At 40.3% G+C, this 19,197-nt stretch overlaps 1 protein-coding gene across 4 annotated transcripts in view; it reads right to left on the bottom strand.

The window, feature by feature from the left end:
• The window catches only part of RFC1 (replication factor C subunit 1), an 84,828-nt gene that overhangs the window by 31,599 nt on the left and 34,032 nt on the right, over nt 1–19,197 (bottom strand). For all 4 annotated transcript variants that reach the window (XR_004027208.1, XM_003258588.3, XM_030800830.1 and 1 more), the window contains exons 5-9: nt 7,214–7,446; nt 6,264–6,341; nt 3,075–3,152; nt 986–1,073; nt 64–350 (exon numbers count right to left, since the gene is read on the bottom strand). Coding sequence is in view for 3 of the 4 variants with exons in the window: in XM_003258588.3 (XP_003258636.2) it covers nt 64–350; nt 986–1,073; nt 3,075–3,152; nt 6,264–6,341; nt 7,214–7,446 (764 nt within the window). In the remaining variant the exon portion in view is untranslated. The remainder of the gene's footprint in view (nt 1–63; nt 351–985; nt 1,074–3,074; nt 3,153–6,263; nt 6,342–7,213; nt 7,447–19,197) is intronic.

Genomic DNA, 19,197 nt, shown 5'->3' with positions numbered 1-19,197 from the left:
CCAACCTCAGCAACAAGAGCAAAACTCCACCTCAAAAAAAAAAAAAAAAAAAAAAGTTCTTACCTCTTTTTTAGCTGGAGAACTTTTGGTTTTCTTAGGAGTTTTTGTCTCTCCTTTCAATTTAATGGAATTTTCTTTTCTTTTTGAGGCCACAGGCTCTATTTCTTTATAAGAGCTCTCTTCTTTTCTTTTCATAATTGCCAGCTTAGAACTGGCCTTGGAAGAAGAGACTTCTCCTATTTTGTCAGCTGATGACTTGGAATGTTGCTGAGATTCTTTTGAACTTTCGTATTTACTTTGCTTCCTAGGACTGTAGCTCCTTCTTTCATCTGAAAATTGTTCTGTTTTTACTAGGAAGAAAGAAAAGATTATGATTGTTGTTTTTGGAAAATGATAACCTATATCAACTTTTCTTTCATTTTTCAGCTGAGTAATCTTAGCACAGAATATACCCTGAAGGCCCAAAGTCCTAAAGTGTCAAGACCATCTGTTTATAGTAAATCTATAAATACATTTACTTATAGGACTAAGATCATCTAGACTAGCAGATGATTTGCTATCAGAACCACTAAAGAATAAAACCTACAGGCAATAAGCAAAAGAGCTGAAGATGACCTGGCCAACTATGAGTCAACTCTGAGACTACCTCTGACATGAAAAGCTCAAAACATCTAGGTTCTTCATCTTTATATATTGAAATCCACATATTGCACTATACTTGGAAATTAACAAGAAGCCAGTAGTTTTAATACAATTCTCACAGTAATCATAGAGCAGATGGGCATTCTGTACCAGCTAGCATGGTTGGATAACGAGCTCGTTGGATAACGAGCTTTCAAAGTTTCTAAGTTCAATATGCTCTAATAGTCCTATGAAATAATGTCTACCTAACGATACATAATTACTGAATAGAATACTTAAACAAGATTATCATGAATTTACTTCCATGAAGACAAGTGCTCCATCTTTTTTCTGCTAATATTACCTTTATGAGGATATTTATGTTTTTCTGCTTTACTTAAATTGGCTTGGACAGATGAAAATGTTTCTCCCTCTTCTGTGTCCTTTCGAGCCTAAACAAATTTTAAAAGTGTCAAATGTGACAAATAATAGAAAAACTATTACCATAAAATCTGTTGTTAAAATCCATTAAAATTTTAAGTTTAAAGGTCACCTTTCAACTAGCAGGACACTACAATAAACTGTCATTCATTCATCCACAAAATTTCCAAGGCAAATGAGGCATATTTTATTACTTCATGTTACAAATGAGGAAACAGATGAAAGGGTATAAAAATACATCTATGAAAACTATCCCTCTTTATCCCAACCTGTAAATCTGGAAGTAGAAGCCTTACTTCTCCTTTATCTCAACTCTCAAATTGTTAGTATTAAGCAGTTAAAAACTAAAATCTAAATTTAAAAGACTAAAATAAAAATAAACAAAAGCTCAAAAGGAAAATGAGAGCACTTTCTCAAAAGAGAAAAAAAATATCCATTCTTTCCACTGCTCCTTCAAAACTCCATTTTATAAAAAGTTCACAAATTGAGGTGTGTGCTACAGTCTTTTAAAGTAATTATAATTTGAGTGTCTTCAGATGAAGTAAGACTTTTCAAATGACAAAGTCTCTACCACTCCCTACTATCTTAATACCTGCCTGTGCTTAGTCTTAGCTCCTGATGTATCTAGGTTTACAACTCTCTGCTTTAAAGAAAAGAAGTAAAATCTTTTGAAGTAGTCACATATTGACATTGACAATTATATTAACAGAATGTGATTCATCAGAAATAAAGCTAATCTCCTGGAGATAAATAAAAAATGAAAATAAAAAAATAAAGTCTTGATGTTTTAAAGATTCCCCAAAATAAGGCTGAGACAGGCAGATCACTTGAACTCAGGAGTTCGAAACCAGCTTGGGCAACATGGCAAAACCCCATCTCTACAAAACACACAAAATTATTAGCTGGGTGTGGTGACACACACCTGTAGTCCCAGCTACGCTGGGGGCTGTGGTGAGGGGATCAATCGAGCCCAAGAAGTCAAGGTTGCAGTGAGCTGAGATAGCACCACTGCACTCCAGCGTAGGTGACAAAGTGAGACCTCGCAAAAAAAAAAAAAAAAAAAAAAAGCAAGAAAAACATTTCTCAAAATATACTCATTATTATAAGAGACTGTCATAATATAGATCTTAGAGTTAACTAATTAGAACTGATAAAACTGTGCTTCCTGAAAAGACAGTGGTTAATATTGAAGTTATTAAACTTGTGTTCCAAAAGAATTTTTATGAGCATTATTTTCTGAACAAGTACATAAGAACTCCTATGATAAAGGAGTAAGGAAAAGGTAAACTGGACACAGAAGCTCATGCTTGTAATCCCAACACTTTGGGAGGCTGAGGTGGGAGGATCTCTTGAGCCCATGAGTTTGAGGCTTCAGTGTGCTATGAATGTGCCAGTGTAATCCAGCCTGGGCAACAGAGTGAGACCTTGTCTCTTAAAAAACAAACAAAAAAAAAAGAACTAAAAGGCCAGGCACGGTAGCTCACATCTATAATCCTAGCACTCTGAGAGGCTGAGGCAGGAGAATCACTTGAACACCGGAGTTCAAGACCAGCCTGGCCAACATAACAAAACCCCCTCTCTACAAAAATATACAAAAATTAGATGGGTGTGGTGGCACACGTCTGTAGTCTCAGCTTCTCAGGAGGCTGAGGCAGGAGGACCACTTGAGCTCAGGAGGCAAAGGTTGCACTGAGCTCAGATCATGCCACTGCACTCCCGCAGAAACCCTGTCTCTAAAATAAATAAAATAAAATAAAATAAAAAAAGAATAAGGAAAAGATATAATTCTTCGTTTTGTGATAAAAGGTTCTGGTTTGTTTTGATGTTGTCACCCTTCTTTTAGGAAGAATAAGTTTCTCAATGAGCTTCCCCAAAAACATTTTTATAAATCAAAATAATTTAACTTCTTTCTGGAAAAGTTATTCATGTTTTGGCTACAGCCTAGAACACTCAAGTATGAACACTGATCTGTACTGTATATTCAGAATGCAAATAGCCCAACATCATGCCACCTTTTTGGTCTTGGGTTCTTCATCCAACATGGCTAATGTTCTGGCAAACTCCTCGTCTTCATGCAACTGCCTCTCCAGCTGTAAAATGTGTCAGCAAAGTGAGTTGAGCTGCTCTTTTTCTTTTTGTAAATAAAAATTTTAAATGTCTGATTCATATATTTAGAAGAAACTAGAAAAACATTTTCCAGAAAATAATTATGACATTTTCCCACTCAACATTAACAGTGAAGTATCACAGGTTTGTTTCACTAAGCTGAATCAGATTTTGGAACATACAGTTCTGGTTTCGCAGGGATGACAGATAAAGTGAGTATATTTTTAAAGTCATATTTCTTACTTATAAAACATGAGGTCTGTACTTTTCTCTTAATGGTTCTTATGCAACACAGCTTTCTTATTTCTATTTATTGTCTAAAAAGACCTCTGACAGGAATCTCAACCTAACAGGAAAACACAATCATCTGGGGAGCACAAAAATAGTGAATCTAAGAATTTTTAAAAAGTATACAGTATTTTTTTGGCACATATAGTAAGCTATATACAAATGTAAAATCACTTTTACTGTCAAACTCCTATTTTCAATTACTAATTCAAATGCATCTGTTCTCACTTTTGAAAATTTATGTCATCATGTCAGGAGTTCTACTAACATGCTAATGTAACACAGAGACATTCTAGTTATCTTCAGTTATTTCAAAGTACTTTCACTTTCAGCAAAATGGAGCTCTTCCAAAAGAGAATATATAGCAGTGGAATATCTTTCTCATTATAAACCAAATGGCTGTATGCCCCCTGGTAAAATGGCCTTACGTGATATTCAATAAAAATCATCAATCAAACAAAGAAAAGGACTTCAAAATCCACTCAATCTTTTAAAAGTGAAGAGAAAAAAGAAGGAAAAACTCTTACAGGGATAATTAGTAAAGACATCTTCAGTCATTAACACCTAAAAGTCCTTAATCAGATTAATAAATTACCCAAACAAGATTCTGAAAGAATGTGATAAAAATGGAAAAATAGGGGATTGTGATACAAAGTACCACACCTGGTTTGGAAAGGATTAGGTAACCCTCTAGTATTTGGATCAGATAAGGAGAAATCAGCTGCCTAAAAATTACTTCCTAGTTTGACCTAGGCTACTTGTGCTACCATGAGTCATGTGGATACTTGCTTGTAGTCTATGTAATTCAGTGTGATCAAATAAGATAGGAAAACATTTTAAAAACACAAACTAAACTGCCAAAGTAATAAAATGTGAACAATCACAATATTGTTCTCTCACAATAATACTTATCAAGAGCCCATTGTATGCCAGACACTAAGATAAGCACCAATGTAACAATGGTTGAGTGAGAGACATAAACAGTCCTGGTGAGGGAACTTAGAGCCTATGCTTGCTATTCTAATTAAATAGCAAGTATAATAAATGATAATAGTAGCTATGACAGAGTGTATTGGAGGGGTTCCTAATATAGTTGAGGTAGTCTGGGACTAAGCAAGAGGAAGGGAGTTCAAACAGCCGGCAGCTAAGCCTGGAACCTCTGACAGAGATGAGCACTCCTCCCTGAAATACTTTCTTTGGCTTCTGTAAGATATCAACCTCTCCTGATGTTCCTACTTCACTAGCCACTCTCCCCTCTCCTTTGCTGGATCATCCTCCTTTTCCTGACCTCTAAATGTTAACAGTGGCCCAGGGCTCAATCCTGAGACCTTTTTTTCTTTTCTGTTTGCATTATCTCCCCATGATCTCACCCAGTTACACAGGTTTAAATATTACTCAACTGGTAATGATTTCCAAATGTCCATCTTCAGTTTAGACTTCTCCCCTGAGTTCCTGACTCTTCTACCCAACCGCCGACTCTGCCTTTCCATTTGGAAGTCTATTAGACATCTCAAACTTAACTTGTCCAAAAGATTTCTCTGTACCAAACCTGTTCTGCTTCCTGTGTTCCAGCCTTAGTAAATCATATCACCATTCACCCAGTTGTTAAGGCCATAACTGAATATTATTTTCCGAGAGACAAGGTATTGCTCTGTCACCCAGGCTGGAGCGCAGTGGCACAATCACAGCTCATTGCAGCCTGAACCTCCCAGGCTCAAGCAATCCTCCCACCTCTGCCTCCCAAGTATCTGAGACCACAGGTATGCACCACCATGCCCAGTTGATTTTTGTATTTTTGTATTTTTGGTAGAGATGGGATTTCCCTACGTTACCCAGACTGGTCTCAAACTCTGAGACTCAAGTGATCCTCCCACCTCGGCCTCCCAAAGTGCTGGGATTACAGGCATGAGCCACCACACCCAGCCTCATCTGTGAATCTTCTTCCCTCACACCTTACATCCAATCTGTCAAAAACAACTTGTACCTTTCAAGGCACATTCAGATTATGCCCACTTCTCACTGCCTCTTCCTATTACAAGCTGACATCTCTCACCTACCATTCAGTCTGCAAACGGATCTGCTTTTGATCTTGCCCCCACCATGAACTATTAACATCATCTAAGCCAAAGTAATTTTCTTTTAAGATCCATCAAGTCATGTCACTTTTCTATTCAAAACTCCAATGGGGCTGGGTGTGGTGGCTCACACCTGTAATCCCAACAATTTGGAAGGCCAAGGTCAAGACCAGCCTGGCCAACATGGTGAAACCCCGTCTCTACTAAAAATACATAAATTAGCCAGGCATAGTGTTGGGCGCCTGTAGTCTCAGTTACTGGGGCAGGTGAGGCAGGAGAATCACTTGATCCCAGGAGGTGGAGGTTGCAATTAGCCAGATCACGCCACTGCACTCCAGCCTGGGCAACAAAGCGAGACTCTGTCTCAAAAAAAAAATAAAAATAAAAACTCCAATGGTTTCCCATTTGGAAGAAACTAAATTCCAAAGTCTTTAACATTAACATCCTTTTTGTAGGTATCAAAGACCTATCATGACCTACAGGATTTGCTGCTAGCCATTTCTTCAAAATCATCTCACAGCACTTGATCAATCTTCTCTAAAAATAAATCTTGCAGTAAATAATTCTCCCCTGGGCTCATCATTTATCTTGTATAGAAATTTAGATTTTCATTTATTAGATTTTAACTTATTTTACATGTAACTTCCAATGAGGTTCAATTCAAAACCTGGCTGGACTAAATAGCTAGTCACAATATCAAGTTACTAATGATTCTAAGCAAAATGCCAATACCTCCGCATCTTCATCAAGCTGTAATTGCTTGGCGATGGCTTCATCATTTAATCCAGACTCATTTGTATTTTGTGAAAGCTATATTTCAAAGAAAATCAAGCAAAATCAGCATAAACCTTACGTTAAAAATAAAGCACTTTTTCTTGACTGTTGCTGATTAAATACACCAATGAGAGATAAGTGTATGTATACCAGCCAGAAAGTCAAATTTATGGCTACTCCCTGACCATATCCAATCCCTAATAAATAAATATCCTATAGACAGACCTGTCTCACTTAGTTCTATTGATATGTTCAAGAGAAGTACCAAAAATAACAACAAAAAAACCCAATCCTGTAGATTAATGTCTTGGCTTGACAAGTAGTCCAGAACATTGGCAAACCAATATGTGAGAATGATGACATTGTTCTATGGAGGAAGTGATAGAATCAACAAACACACACGATGGGGCAGGCTCTCTTTAACTCAGGGGACTACTTTCACCACAATTGATCTGGTATGTCTGTTTCCTAAATGGCCAGAAACAGATGAATCCAATATCTGCCAAAGTATAGAGAAGGTCACAAGTGTAGCATAGGTATGCTCTATTTATAAGAAATCTATTTATTATCTCATTTGGAAACAAATTTATCGCTAATATTGACTGGTTGAGGTCAATAGTAAAATGAGTTTGCATTCTGAGAACTCAATTTAAATTTGAATAATTAGCATTTTTTCTTATGGCTTAAATGATCTTTTCCCACTTTCAAGAATTAAAAAATTAAATATGTAACATTCTAACTTCCTCATCCTTTAAAATGAGGGTAATACATTTTACCCACAATCATAGGAAAATTATTTTAATTATTAAAACATGTTGCCTATTTACTACATCCTAGTTTCTCCTGTTATAAATATTAGTGAATGGATATAAATCCTGAGCATACTTGCTTATATGTAGAACACTTACCTCTTTTCTTTTGCTTGCCACCATCTTCTTATTAGATCTTTGGACACTTCCAGTTCCAAAATAATCAAGCACTGATGTGGGTGTAAGTTTTATTGGTGATAAGGGCTTATTCTTGGTCTTAGTATTTTCTTCATTCTTTTTCATGTTTGATGTTCCAAGATGACTATTTGTAGATCTTCCATTCTCTTTTGATTTAGAGGCCGCCTTCTTACACATAAAGTCATCTTCTTCATCTTAAATGAAATGTAACCAAATATTTTTTATAAAACATCAATTCGGTTATACAAAGCAAACACTTCTACCAGCTTTATAAAAAGTATACAAGAGGCTAGACATGGTGGTTCATGCTTGTAATCCCAGCACTTTGCGAGACCAAGATAGGAGGATCATTTGCACTCAGGAGTTCGAGACCAGCCTGGGCAACATCATGAAACTCCGTCTCTACAAAAAAAATTAACAAAAAATTAGCCAGGCATGGTGGTACACACCTGTAGTCCCAGCTACTAGGGAGGCTGAGGCAAGAGGATATAAACCCAGGAGGTTGAGGCTACAGTTAGCTGTGATTGCACCACTGCACTCCAGTCTGAACAACAAAGACCCTGTCTCAAAAACAAAATAAATATCCAAGAACTTGGAGATGCTAATAATTTTTTTTCCTTCTATCTCCTAAATTCAACCATCATCCCCACATTTACCAGTGCCAGGCCTGTAATACACTATCTCCCCCAGTTACTACCAAGAGTACACACATATTTACTGAGCACCCATTATGTACCAGGAACTTAAGATACAGCAGTGAATAAAAAAGACAAAATCCCTGCCCTCATGGAACTTAAAGTCTAGAAGAGGAAACAGATATACAAATAAACAAATATACACTGTCAAGTTAAATGTTCTATGAATAAAAAGTAAAACAGGGTGAAAGAATTAAGGAGTGATGAAGGGTACTCTTTGAGATAAGGTAGTGAGGGAATGCCTCTTTGATAAACAACGTTTTAACGGAGGCCTGAAATGAAGATACCTCAGGCAAGAATATTTGGGCAATTAAAACTACAAATGGAAAAGCCGAGATGGAAGTGTGCCTGGAGTTCAATGTGGCTGCAGCACAATGCGGAGGCGTGCCAGAAGAGTTTGGGTGAAAGAGGTAGGGGCCAAATCCTGGAGGACTTTCTAGACGATAGGAATAATTGTAGTCTCTATTATAGAACGTGAATCCACTGGAGAATTTGGAGAATAGTTTGTGCCCCACCTTCAGGCCTGTCGTTTGGCAAACACACTGCAGAGCGGGGAAAGTGAATGCGGGGAGACACTTAAAAAGCTGCTGCAGCTCCAGATGAGATGCGGAAGGCCTGGACTGTGGTGGTGTTTGCAGAGGTAGTAAGCTGTCAGGTTCTAGCTATATATTGCAGGTGAACTATCTACTGATATCTAACCATTTAAGACCATAAATTCTTTGTTACATTTTATTTTTCTAAAAAGTTTCCACAAAACATCTGGCTTTAAATATCTTTTTAAGCATTCATGACAATGTTTAGATAATTAGGAGCTCCAAAAAGGTACCTCAAAATGGCCTCAATAAATTTGTTTGCTTCAGTGACTCACAAAAAAAAAAAAAAAAAAAGCTTTTCGATTTGGCCTATAAACAAAAGAAATCCAATAAAAATGAAAATCTAAGAGACAAACATGAAGCCGGGTACGGTAGCACACACCTGTCATCCCAGTACTTTGGGAGGCTGAGGTGGAGGATTGCTTGAGCCCAGGAATTCAAGATCAGCCTGGGCAACATAATGAGACTCTATCTCTACCAAAAAAAAATTAGCTGGGGAGGCAGGCGGATCACTTCAGGTCAGGAGTTCAAGACCAGCCTGGTCAACATGGTGAAACCCCATCTCTACTAAAATTACAAAACTTAGCCAGGCATAGTGGTGCACGCCTGTAGTCCCAGCTACTCCGGAGGTGGAGGCAGAGGGTGCAGTGAGCTGAAATCGTGCCTCTGTACTCCAGCCTGGGAGACAGAGCAAGACTCTGTCTCAAAAAAAAAGAAAAAGAAAAATTAAGCTGGGCATGGTGGTGCAGGCCTGTAGCCCCAGCTACTCAGGAGGCTAAGGCAGTAGGAGGATCGCTTGAGCCCAAGAAATGGAGGCTGCAGTAAGCCTCGATTGTACCACTGCACTCCAACCTGTCTCTAAAAAAAACTTTTTTAATACAATTGAAAATAGGTCAGGTGCAGTGGCTCACACCTGTAATCCCAGCACTCTGGGAGGCCGAGATGAGAGGATCATTTGAGGTCAGGAGTTCAAGACCAGCTTGGCCAACATGGTAAGAGCCCGTCTCTATTAAAAACACAAAAATTAGCCGGGCGTGGTAGGGTGTGCCTGTAATCCCAGCTACTTGGGCAGTTGAGGCAGGAGAATCACTTGAACTGGAAGGCAGAGGTTACAGTGAGCTGAGATTGCACCACTGCACTCCAGCCTGGGCGACAGAGTGAGACTCCCTCTCAAAAAAAAAAAAATTTTTTTTTAAATAAAAGGCAACCATGAAGACTAAGTCATGGTGGGGATGGGGGATGGTTCACTGTATCAATTTGGTATGCAAAGCCACATATGAGTGGCTCCTATGTCCTCTCAACTGCTCCCTCATTCAACTACGAACATTTGCTAAAGGCCTTACGTCCCAGGCACTGTGTTATCCTTAGGTGGCTGCCATTTCAAACATGAAAGTATCTAATGATATGTAAAAATCAAAAGGATTTAGCCTTACCTTCTATTTATTACATTTATATTAAAATGAAACTATAAATTTTACAACACATGACTCTTACAGGTTTCTGATTACTAAATGTAAAAAGTAACCCGCTATTTAAAGCAAGCATGTAGTAGACATCTCTGAGGATGCCAGTGCCCTTCACTACAAGCACATTTTCTCTAATAATTTACAGCTCACCCCACCCTCCAAGGGCCTCCAAAAACCACAGATATATCCATTAGATGGCTCCACACTCTTGACCACAATCAACTAGACCAGGAGAGAGCACTTGAGCAAGGTGGGGCCAACTTTATCCTTGATTTGCTCAACCAGTATGTACAAACCAAGGTGCAAAAGGTTTATTTCTACATTCAATGAGATAAGTTAGCAGGCTCCTAATAAATTTCCCCATTTTGCTTACACCAAAGTGTTTGCAACTGAAAGAGTTAAATGAAAACATACTTGTTTCACTTCTCTTCAACTATAGTCAATCTACCGTCAAGCTTTAATTAAAAATTTATCCATAACACTTTCTAAAGCACATCTAAGGCCTGATACAATTAACAGATTTCAGTTCAACCACGTTACAAAGAGTCAAAAGACGAGGTTCAGTCATTCATATATATATCTGTTCTCCCTACCTAACTACTGGTTCTTCTCTGCCTCTTTGTCAGACAGGAAAAAGGCTTTGCAAAAGGCTAGGTAACATCATCATTCCATTTATAATAGCCACGTGGCTCACCCATAATAGTCCTAGTAACTAACCATTGAGAATATAATCTCAAAGTCCTTTCCTTTTCTCTAAAATAATAACACAATGATCATGGTATTATAGAAACTCAAATTTTTTAATACTTGACAGCTGGCCAGTTATACCCAGTGTATGTTAAATTTCTTATCTTATTAAATCTTATAAAGTTTATTTGCTTTAAGTTCAACAATTGTACTTCTGGGCAAGAGGGAGTCCCTTAATGGAGAAAGAACAAACTTAAATTGTCTCTGAAACGATGGTGCTCTACTAGTTTCCCACCACCTTAAAAACGCCAAAAATACTAACATTCCATTTCCACTACACCTAGCCGTGCTTCTAAGCAGTATGACAGAAAACCCCATAGCTGAGTGGGTGAGATCAACTACTATGGAGAGCAGATTGTAACAGGGCAAGAAAAGGGGAAGACAGAAAGTAAATGACCACGTAGGCAAAGATGGCCTCAACAACCATAATAATGGCAGTATGAACAGAGAGATGTGAGTATTATTTATAATATGGGAAAACAAATAACCTAAATATCGATTAATATGTATATTCAACCATGTAACAAAATCTCTACAGCAATAAAAATTATAACAAATACCTATATTTGCTCATAGAAATATATTCGTATGTTTATTAGGTGGCAAAAGCAGATGACATAACAGTATGTTTAATGACACTGTTTATCTATAGATATATACATAACTTTTAAATTCACATTCTAAAACCTGAAAAGAATCAATAAAACATTAACAATTTTTATCTCCGATTAGGGAAATATGGGTAATTTTCATGTTTTTTTCATACCCTTTGATATGACTTGGCTGTGCCCTTAACCCAAATCTCATCCTGAATTCCCACATTACGGGAGGGATCCAGAGAAAGGTGAACGAATCATGGGGACGGGTCTTTCCTGTGCTGTTCTCATGATAGTGAATAACTCTCATGAGATCTGATGGTTTTATAAAGGGGAGTTTCCCTGCACAAGCTCTCTTCTCTTGTCTGCTGACACTTGAGATGTGCCTTTCACCTTCCACCATGATTGTGAGGTCCCCAGCCATGTGGAACTGTAAGTCCAATAAACCTCTTTCTTTTATAAATTGCCCAGTCTCGGGTATGTCTTTATTAGCAGCATGAAATCGGACTAATACACCCTTTTCTCCATCTATTGTTTTACAACAATTGACTACATCCTAGAACTCTCTGACCCCTTAGCTTTCAGAGTCAGTGCTTTAGTTTCTACCTCCTCTTCACTCTTCTTTGCTTACTTCTGTTCATTATTTATCAGCATCTCTGCTATTCTGTTGCTGGCTTCACAGACTTCATGGTACCTTTTTATTTACTGTTAATAAGTCTTTATTGAGCATTAAACTACATGCCAAGAACTTTATAATAAATTATCTTTAGTCAACTAGTCCTACCTCCTTATTCAATACATAGACCCCGTTTTCCACATTTCTAACAAAAAAATAGACTAGACTTAAACACTTTCAAAATCGAGCAATGTTAATTCACCTTCTTTCTTTAGCGAATAGCAAAATACTATACTCCTTAGGAAAGTTTTTCCTTATAATAATTCAAAATACTTCCCTGTGAATTCCATCTACTTTCCTTAATCTATCCGCTGAACAGGGAGAAAAAATTTATCTACTTTTTCCACATTCAGCCTCTGAAGACTGCCCTTATTTCTTTCTTACGTCCCCTTCTCTATAAATAGTAAAACAGTTTCAAGCCAATCAACATTTAGGTTACTGGGAAGATTAAATTTTTCTTGAAAGGCCGGACATGGTGGCCCATGCCTATAATCCCAGCACTTTGGGAGGCCAAGACCAGCCTGGGCAAAAGAGCGAGACCTCATCTCTACAAATACAATAAGACAAAATTTTAGAGGCTAAGTGCCCAGTGTAGCACCTAGCCATGTTATAGCCATTCAATAAATAAAAGTAGTATTCTCTGGGAAAAACAGTGCTGAACCAGAAGTCTAGAAAACTAAAATTCTAACCTAAGTTTGACTTACTATTTTTAATTAATCGTCTGGGTTTCACTGTGGTCTTCTGTAAATGTTGGACCAAACAAACTTTTAAGATTTTCCCCTTTACAATTTTATGACCCTATGGGTAGCCATATAGATTTTTTTAATATTATACACAATATTGGTAAAAATGTGATGAGCTTGTACTAATAAAAACACTAATTATAAAAGTGTAAATTAGTGTGACTTTTCTAGAAAGTAATTTGGTAGAACACACCCAGAACCTTAAAGAAGTTCATATCCTTTAGCATAGTAACTCTTAGAGATAATCAGAGGTGATGACAAATATTTACAAATAAATTTAGTCTAGTTATCACACTATTAGGAACATGAAAAGTATAAGCAACTGAAATGCTTGAAATGGGGAAAATATTTATATAAATTATGGTCTAACTATACAATGGACTCATGAAGCCATGAAAAATTAAGCCCAAATTTCAAGGCTCAAAAAAAACTTATGAAAATAGCAAAACGACTGTCAAAAAAACAAAATACATCGCTCTGTTCTTTTATGTGCACCCTAATGTTATAGGTATAAACATCACCCCTAAAAGGGGAGGTTCTTGTTATGAGCCTCCTCTACCAGAGATCTCTTTACAATAGTGGAGGGTAACAGAGCCCTTCTCTGAATACATGAATTTAAATTGAACAATGTCTTCAAGCTATAGATCAGAAAAATGTACTATAGCTAAACACAGGCATAATTTTATAAACATTTTTATAATTTCTGAGAAAAATTCAATTACACATGGCTCTCCAAAGAAAAAATATGGGAGTGTTCTACAAGATACTTCAAGTATGTTTTCATTGTGTTGAACAAAAATTGCAAATAAGGCTCCTTTTCTCTGTTAACTACAAAACAAACAGCTATCTAGGCCCCTCAGAAGGTACGAGTAACTCTAGTAAAACACAGTTAGGAAAAGCAAAAGGGAGGGTAATTCTCAAGGACTGGCTCCCTTGCTTTAATACCTATTTAGTGCCCCCTGATTTGCCAATTTCCCCATACTCCTTACAGTTATGAGAATAACATTAAAAAAAGCAAATTCATGATCCTAAGCATTGAGATATTTCTCACAAACACAAGGGATTTCATATTTATTTTATAAATAAATATAGTATCCTATAAGCCACAGGCATATCTGAAAACATTGTCATCTTGCCTTGATGAAACCAGAAAACTTGAAGAACGAGCAGTCCTACTGTTTCTCTACTATGACTTCTGAACTAGTTGTCTTAAAGTTCCTTTGCCCTTAACATTTTAAAGGCTATATCAATATATTATGGAAAGATGACAAAACAGGCCAAGAAGAAGACAACTAGCTGCTTGCAACAGACAGTGACTTAACAGGTGTTGCTGTGAGGATCCACATGTAAAATAAATATTTTACAATCCTACACAGTGTGTAGAGATGAAACATTCCAAATAAAGTTGTAGTTGTTCTTTTTTAACATTTGTTCTTGTTTTCTAATAAGCTTAAATTGGATTTCGCCTCATAGGAAGCCAAAGGCAAACTATGTTCTCTTCTCCCCAGAAACTTACAATAAAATAATGATAAACAGATCTAAGTCAAATTGAGGAGAACTGGTTGAAAATCATGAACAATTGAACACTTAGATTTTCCCTCTAGGATATCTGTCTTCTTGTAAAAACACCATTTATTTTTATTTATAGGCAACATAACCTCAAATGCGGTACCAACAATCAAGCAAACTAGCATTATCACATTATCCTACACACAGCAGAGGAATCGCCTGGGAGAGAAGATTGCTTTGACACTCTGCGTTAGATACATTCATTTATTTAGAAGAATAACAAAAGAGAAATAAAAAATGTGGCGGTCCATATAAAAATCTATTTAAAAGGCAAGAAGGAAAAAAGTCTAATTCTGGAATTCATACTGCTGAGAATCTGGCCTTTCCAAACAGATCTCTGAATTCTAATTCTGTGATTTTCTTTTCTTTGGTCTAGAACACACAAAAAGCAAATTAGCGAAGAGATCCAGTTACAGGGATTAAAATAATTTATTTAGCAATAAAAACTAAAAAAGGAATCAAGGTGTTTAAAGCCTTTTTCTATAACGTTTCTTTTCAATATTTCCTTGAGTCAAAAATCTAAACCATCATTTTGGTTTTAGAGACAGAAAAAGGTTCATGTATGTGCCAAGCCTTCAATAAATATTGGTTAAATTAAGTGGATGGAAGAGAAACTAAACATACCACTTTTGCCCATTTATGTGGTAAATCAGACATTCTATACATATCGGCATAAAATGAAACTTCTAAGATTGTTCATCTTCAATCAAGAAACCAGAGATCTCATGATTCACTACAAATGAATCGTCTTAAAATCAAATAGAGTCAGTTATATTTTAAAAATAAACCTTATTTTATAACTCGTGGGGTCTAGTGAGGTAGCTGAGTAATGACAAATAAGAGAAAAAAGCACTGGCTTGAAATGTGATGTTATCCGCCACACAGGTACCGAGTCCACTGGAATGCCTGAATAAGAAAAAGTGGGGGAGGCCGGGCGCAGTGGCTCACGCCTGTAATCCCAGCACTTTGGGAGGCCAAGGCAGGTGGATCACGAGGTGAGGAGATCGAGACCATCCTGGCTAACATGGTGAAACCTCGTCTCTACTAAAAAAATACAAAAAAATTAGCCGGGCGTGGTGGCAAGCGCCTGTAGTCCCAGCTACTTGGGAGGTTGAGGCAGGAGAATGGCGTGAACCCAGGAGGCAGAGCTTGCAGTGAGTGTTAGGCAACAGGGGTACCTTAATGGCGCCGGTTCCAGGTTCTTCTCCCCTCCTTGACCCGGCACTGTCTGAACCCGCCAAAGGAGGGCCAATCAGAAAGAAGCATCTCCCGCCTTCCCTTGGGCCCGCCCCACGTAGGCCCAAGGGATATAAAACCCAGCACACCAGCAGCTCTCTCTCTCTTCTCTTCTTTCTCTCCCCCGTGCGACCTGATCTCTACCTCTCCAATAAAGATCTCTTGGCTGCCACCAGTGTCGTCTCTGACTAGCCTGTCACCCTTCATTTTGGTGCCGTGACTTGGATCGGGATTCCCCACCTTTAGGTGGGACCCCGATCCCCTTCCCAGACTCAGTCTAGACCTCCGGCCAGCCTTCACCCATTTTCCTGTTCGTCAAGCTCTTCGCCCACCACCGGCCTCATCTCAGTAAGTTTTCCCCTCCCGGGCCTACCTCTCAGGCAAATCGCCAGACCCTAGCCGCTCCCGTGATGGACACATTTTGCCCGACGCCCTTACGGCAGTGGTAGGCCCCTATCATTCACTTCCGCCTCGGCCTGCAGGGAACGGAGTTTTCTCCCTCTCCTCCTCGCGTCTCCGGCCTGGGCCCCTCTCCTTCGCTCATTAAAATCCTGGTACCAGGTGACCCACGGCCTCCCGCCTCTCAGAGGCTCCTCAGTCCTTCCGTTTCAGTGACGATCGATCCAGAGGCTCTGACTCGCTCCGCGGCAAGCAGCCAGCAGGGGGCGCCCTGCCTAGCTCGTCACCATCTATTCCTTCCTCTCATTATGGGAGGCTCTGCATCCCTACCGGCCGACTCCCCCCTACAATGTCTTTTAAATAATTTGTCAGCCCTTGGCCTCGCCTCAGACATCAAACCAAAACACCTAATTAAATTTTGCACTCAAAACTGGCCCACCTATCCCCTAGACAACCAAAACAAATGGCCTCCTTATGGCTCTCTCGATCCTGATCTTCTTCGGGATCTCTACAACTATTGCGTGCGAACAGGAAAATGGGTAGAGATCCCATATATTCACGGCTTCTTCCTCCTACGGGACACACCTAACCTCTGCCTCCCTTGCGAATCCCAACAGCTCCTTGCCGCTCTTAAACTGCCAACCCCTCCCTCTGCCCCGACTTCCACCCAGCCAACCAGCCCCCCCATACCACCACCATCCGCCCCGCCTTCCGGCCGCCGCCCAACCCCAACACCCAACAGCTTCCCCTCCCCCCACTTCCGCCTCCTCACCCTCCTCACTGGCCGCTCTCTCCTCGTTGTTTAGCCCTCCCATTACTCGCTCAAAATCTTCCCACGCTGTTCTCGTCCCCCTCACAGAAGTGGCCAGGGCAGAGGGCATCGTTCGCGTCCACGTCCCTTTCTCCATAGCTGACCTATCTCAAATCGAAAAACGTTCAGGTTCTTACACCTCTAACTCTTCTTCATACATCAAAGAATTTCAGTAACTTTGCCAAGCTTATAGCCTCACCTTCCATGACATCTACACAGTCCTTTCTAACACCGTTCTTCCTGAAGAGCGTAGGCGAGTTTGGGAACATGCTCGCGCTCATGCAGATGAGGTCCACCAAACAGCCCCAGCCCTGCCACTGGGGGCACAGGCGGTGCCAGAAGAGGAGCCCAACTGGGACTATAACACACAAAACGGCAGAGCAGCCCGAGACCATTTCGCCACTTGCCTAATAGCTGGACTGCGTAAAGCAGCTCAGAAGGCAGTCAATTTTGAAAAACTTCATGAAATAATACAGGACAAACATGAAAACCCCTCCACTTTCCTTGACCGCCTTACAAAGACACTTCAACAATATACCACTATAGATCCTGAAACCCCCGACGGTAGACAACTCCTCATGTCCCACTTCTTTGCCCAAAGCTTCCCTGATATCCAAAACAAATTTAAAAAGCTAGACAGAGGCCCCTTCACTCCCCAATCCGAGATACTAGCAACGGCATTCAAGGTCTATCATAACCGGGACGAGAAGGCAAGAAAACAAAAATACCAATTATTAGCACAGGCCCTCCAGGCCCCTTCTCAGCCCATAATAAAATCACACAGCCACAAGGCATCGTCTGGCCATCAGCCCATACACGAGCCCCCAGGCCCTGCTTTAAATGTGGAAAGGAGGGACATTGGGCCCGGCAGTGCCCAAATCCCAGGCCCCCCAACAAGCCGTGTCCCAAATGCCACCTGTCTAGCCACTGGGCCGTAGACTGCCCCGGCCCCCGAAGGGAAGCCAGGCCAGCCTCCAACTCTACACTCGACCTCCTAGGTCTGGCCATCAAAGATTGATGGGGCCTTGGGACTCCTCTCCCGACACAGATCATCACCGCTCAGGAGCCCAGGGTCTCGTTAACAGTAGACGGACGCTCTATCACATTTCTCCTTGACACCGGAGCTACCTTCTTGGTTTTAAGGGAATTCTGGGGTGTCACTTCCCTTTTTGGATCTCCTATAGTCGGGGTTGGAGGCCAAACCATACGTCCGAGAGCCACCCCTCCTCTCTCCTGCATCTTCTCCGGCCACATATTTTCTCACCGGTTCCTAGTCATGCCCCAATGCCCCCTTCCCCTACTAGGAAGGGATATCCTCTCTAAATTCAAAACCTCTATCACCTTTAATCCAGCCACCCCCCCAAAATCCACCTCACTCATTGCCCTAGTTGCTGATTCCATATACCAGGCTCCTGCTCCTCCTCCGCCTTCGCTCCCAACAGGCATCAATCCTGTAGTTTGGGATACTACCACCCCTTTGTTAGCACTATGCACCCCCATACAAATCTCCCTCAAAAATCCACATCACTTTCCCAGCCAACCCCAATATCCTCTCCCCACCTCTAGTCTGAGGGGATTACAACCAGTTATCTCTGATCTCCTCAGGAAGGAGTTCCTTAGGCCAACCCACTCACCATTCAACACCCCCATTCTTGCAGTAAAAAAATCCAGTGGCACATTCCACCTCGTTCAGGACCTCAGGCTCATTAATGAAGCCGTTAAACCCATTCACCCCCTAGTCCCCAACCCCTATACTCTCTTGTCCTCAATTCCTCCAAGCGCCACACACTTCTCAGTGGTCGATCTCAAGGATGCTTTCTTCACCATTCCTCTCTCCCCCCAATCACAAGATCTCTTTGCTTTCACCTGGACTGACCCAGACACCAAACAGTCACAACAACTGACATGGACCGTTCTTCCCCAAGGGTTCAGAGATAGCCCTCACATTTTTGGCCAAACCCTAGCTTCAGACCTAAAAACACGGAGACTTCCCCAATCCATCCTCCTGCAATATGTAGATGATCTCCTTTTGTGTAGTCCCTCTCTAGCCTTCTCCCAGGCCGACACTACTTCCCTTCTCAATTTCCTCGCAGACAAAGGCTACTGAGTATCCCCTCAAAAGGTCCAACTCTCATTAACACAAGTCACCTATCTAGGAGTCCTTCTCTCTCAAGACTCAAAGGCCATCAGACTAGATCGCAAAAGCTTCATCAAAAACCTCCCCATCCCCAAAACAAAACAAGAAATCCTCTCATTCTTAGGACTAGCAGGCTACTTTAGAACATGGATCCCTAACTACTCCCTCCTAGCAAAACCCCTCTACGACCTGTCTCGAGGAGCCCCATCCGAGCCCATAGACCCCGCAGCCCAACGACCTTTCCACTCACTTCAACATGCACTGTTAAGAGCTCCAG

The sequence above is a fragment of the Nomascus leucogenys genome, chromosome 20 (assembly GCF_006542625.1).
Source record: "Nomascus leucogenys isolate Asia chromosome 20, Asia_NLE_v1, whole genome shotgun sequence".
NCBI lineage: Eukaryota > Metazoa > Chordata > Mammalia > Primates > Hylobatidae > Nomascus > Nomascus leucogenys.
This window is presented reverse-complemented; position numbering and strand designations above follow the sequence as displayed.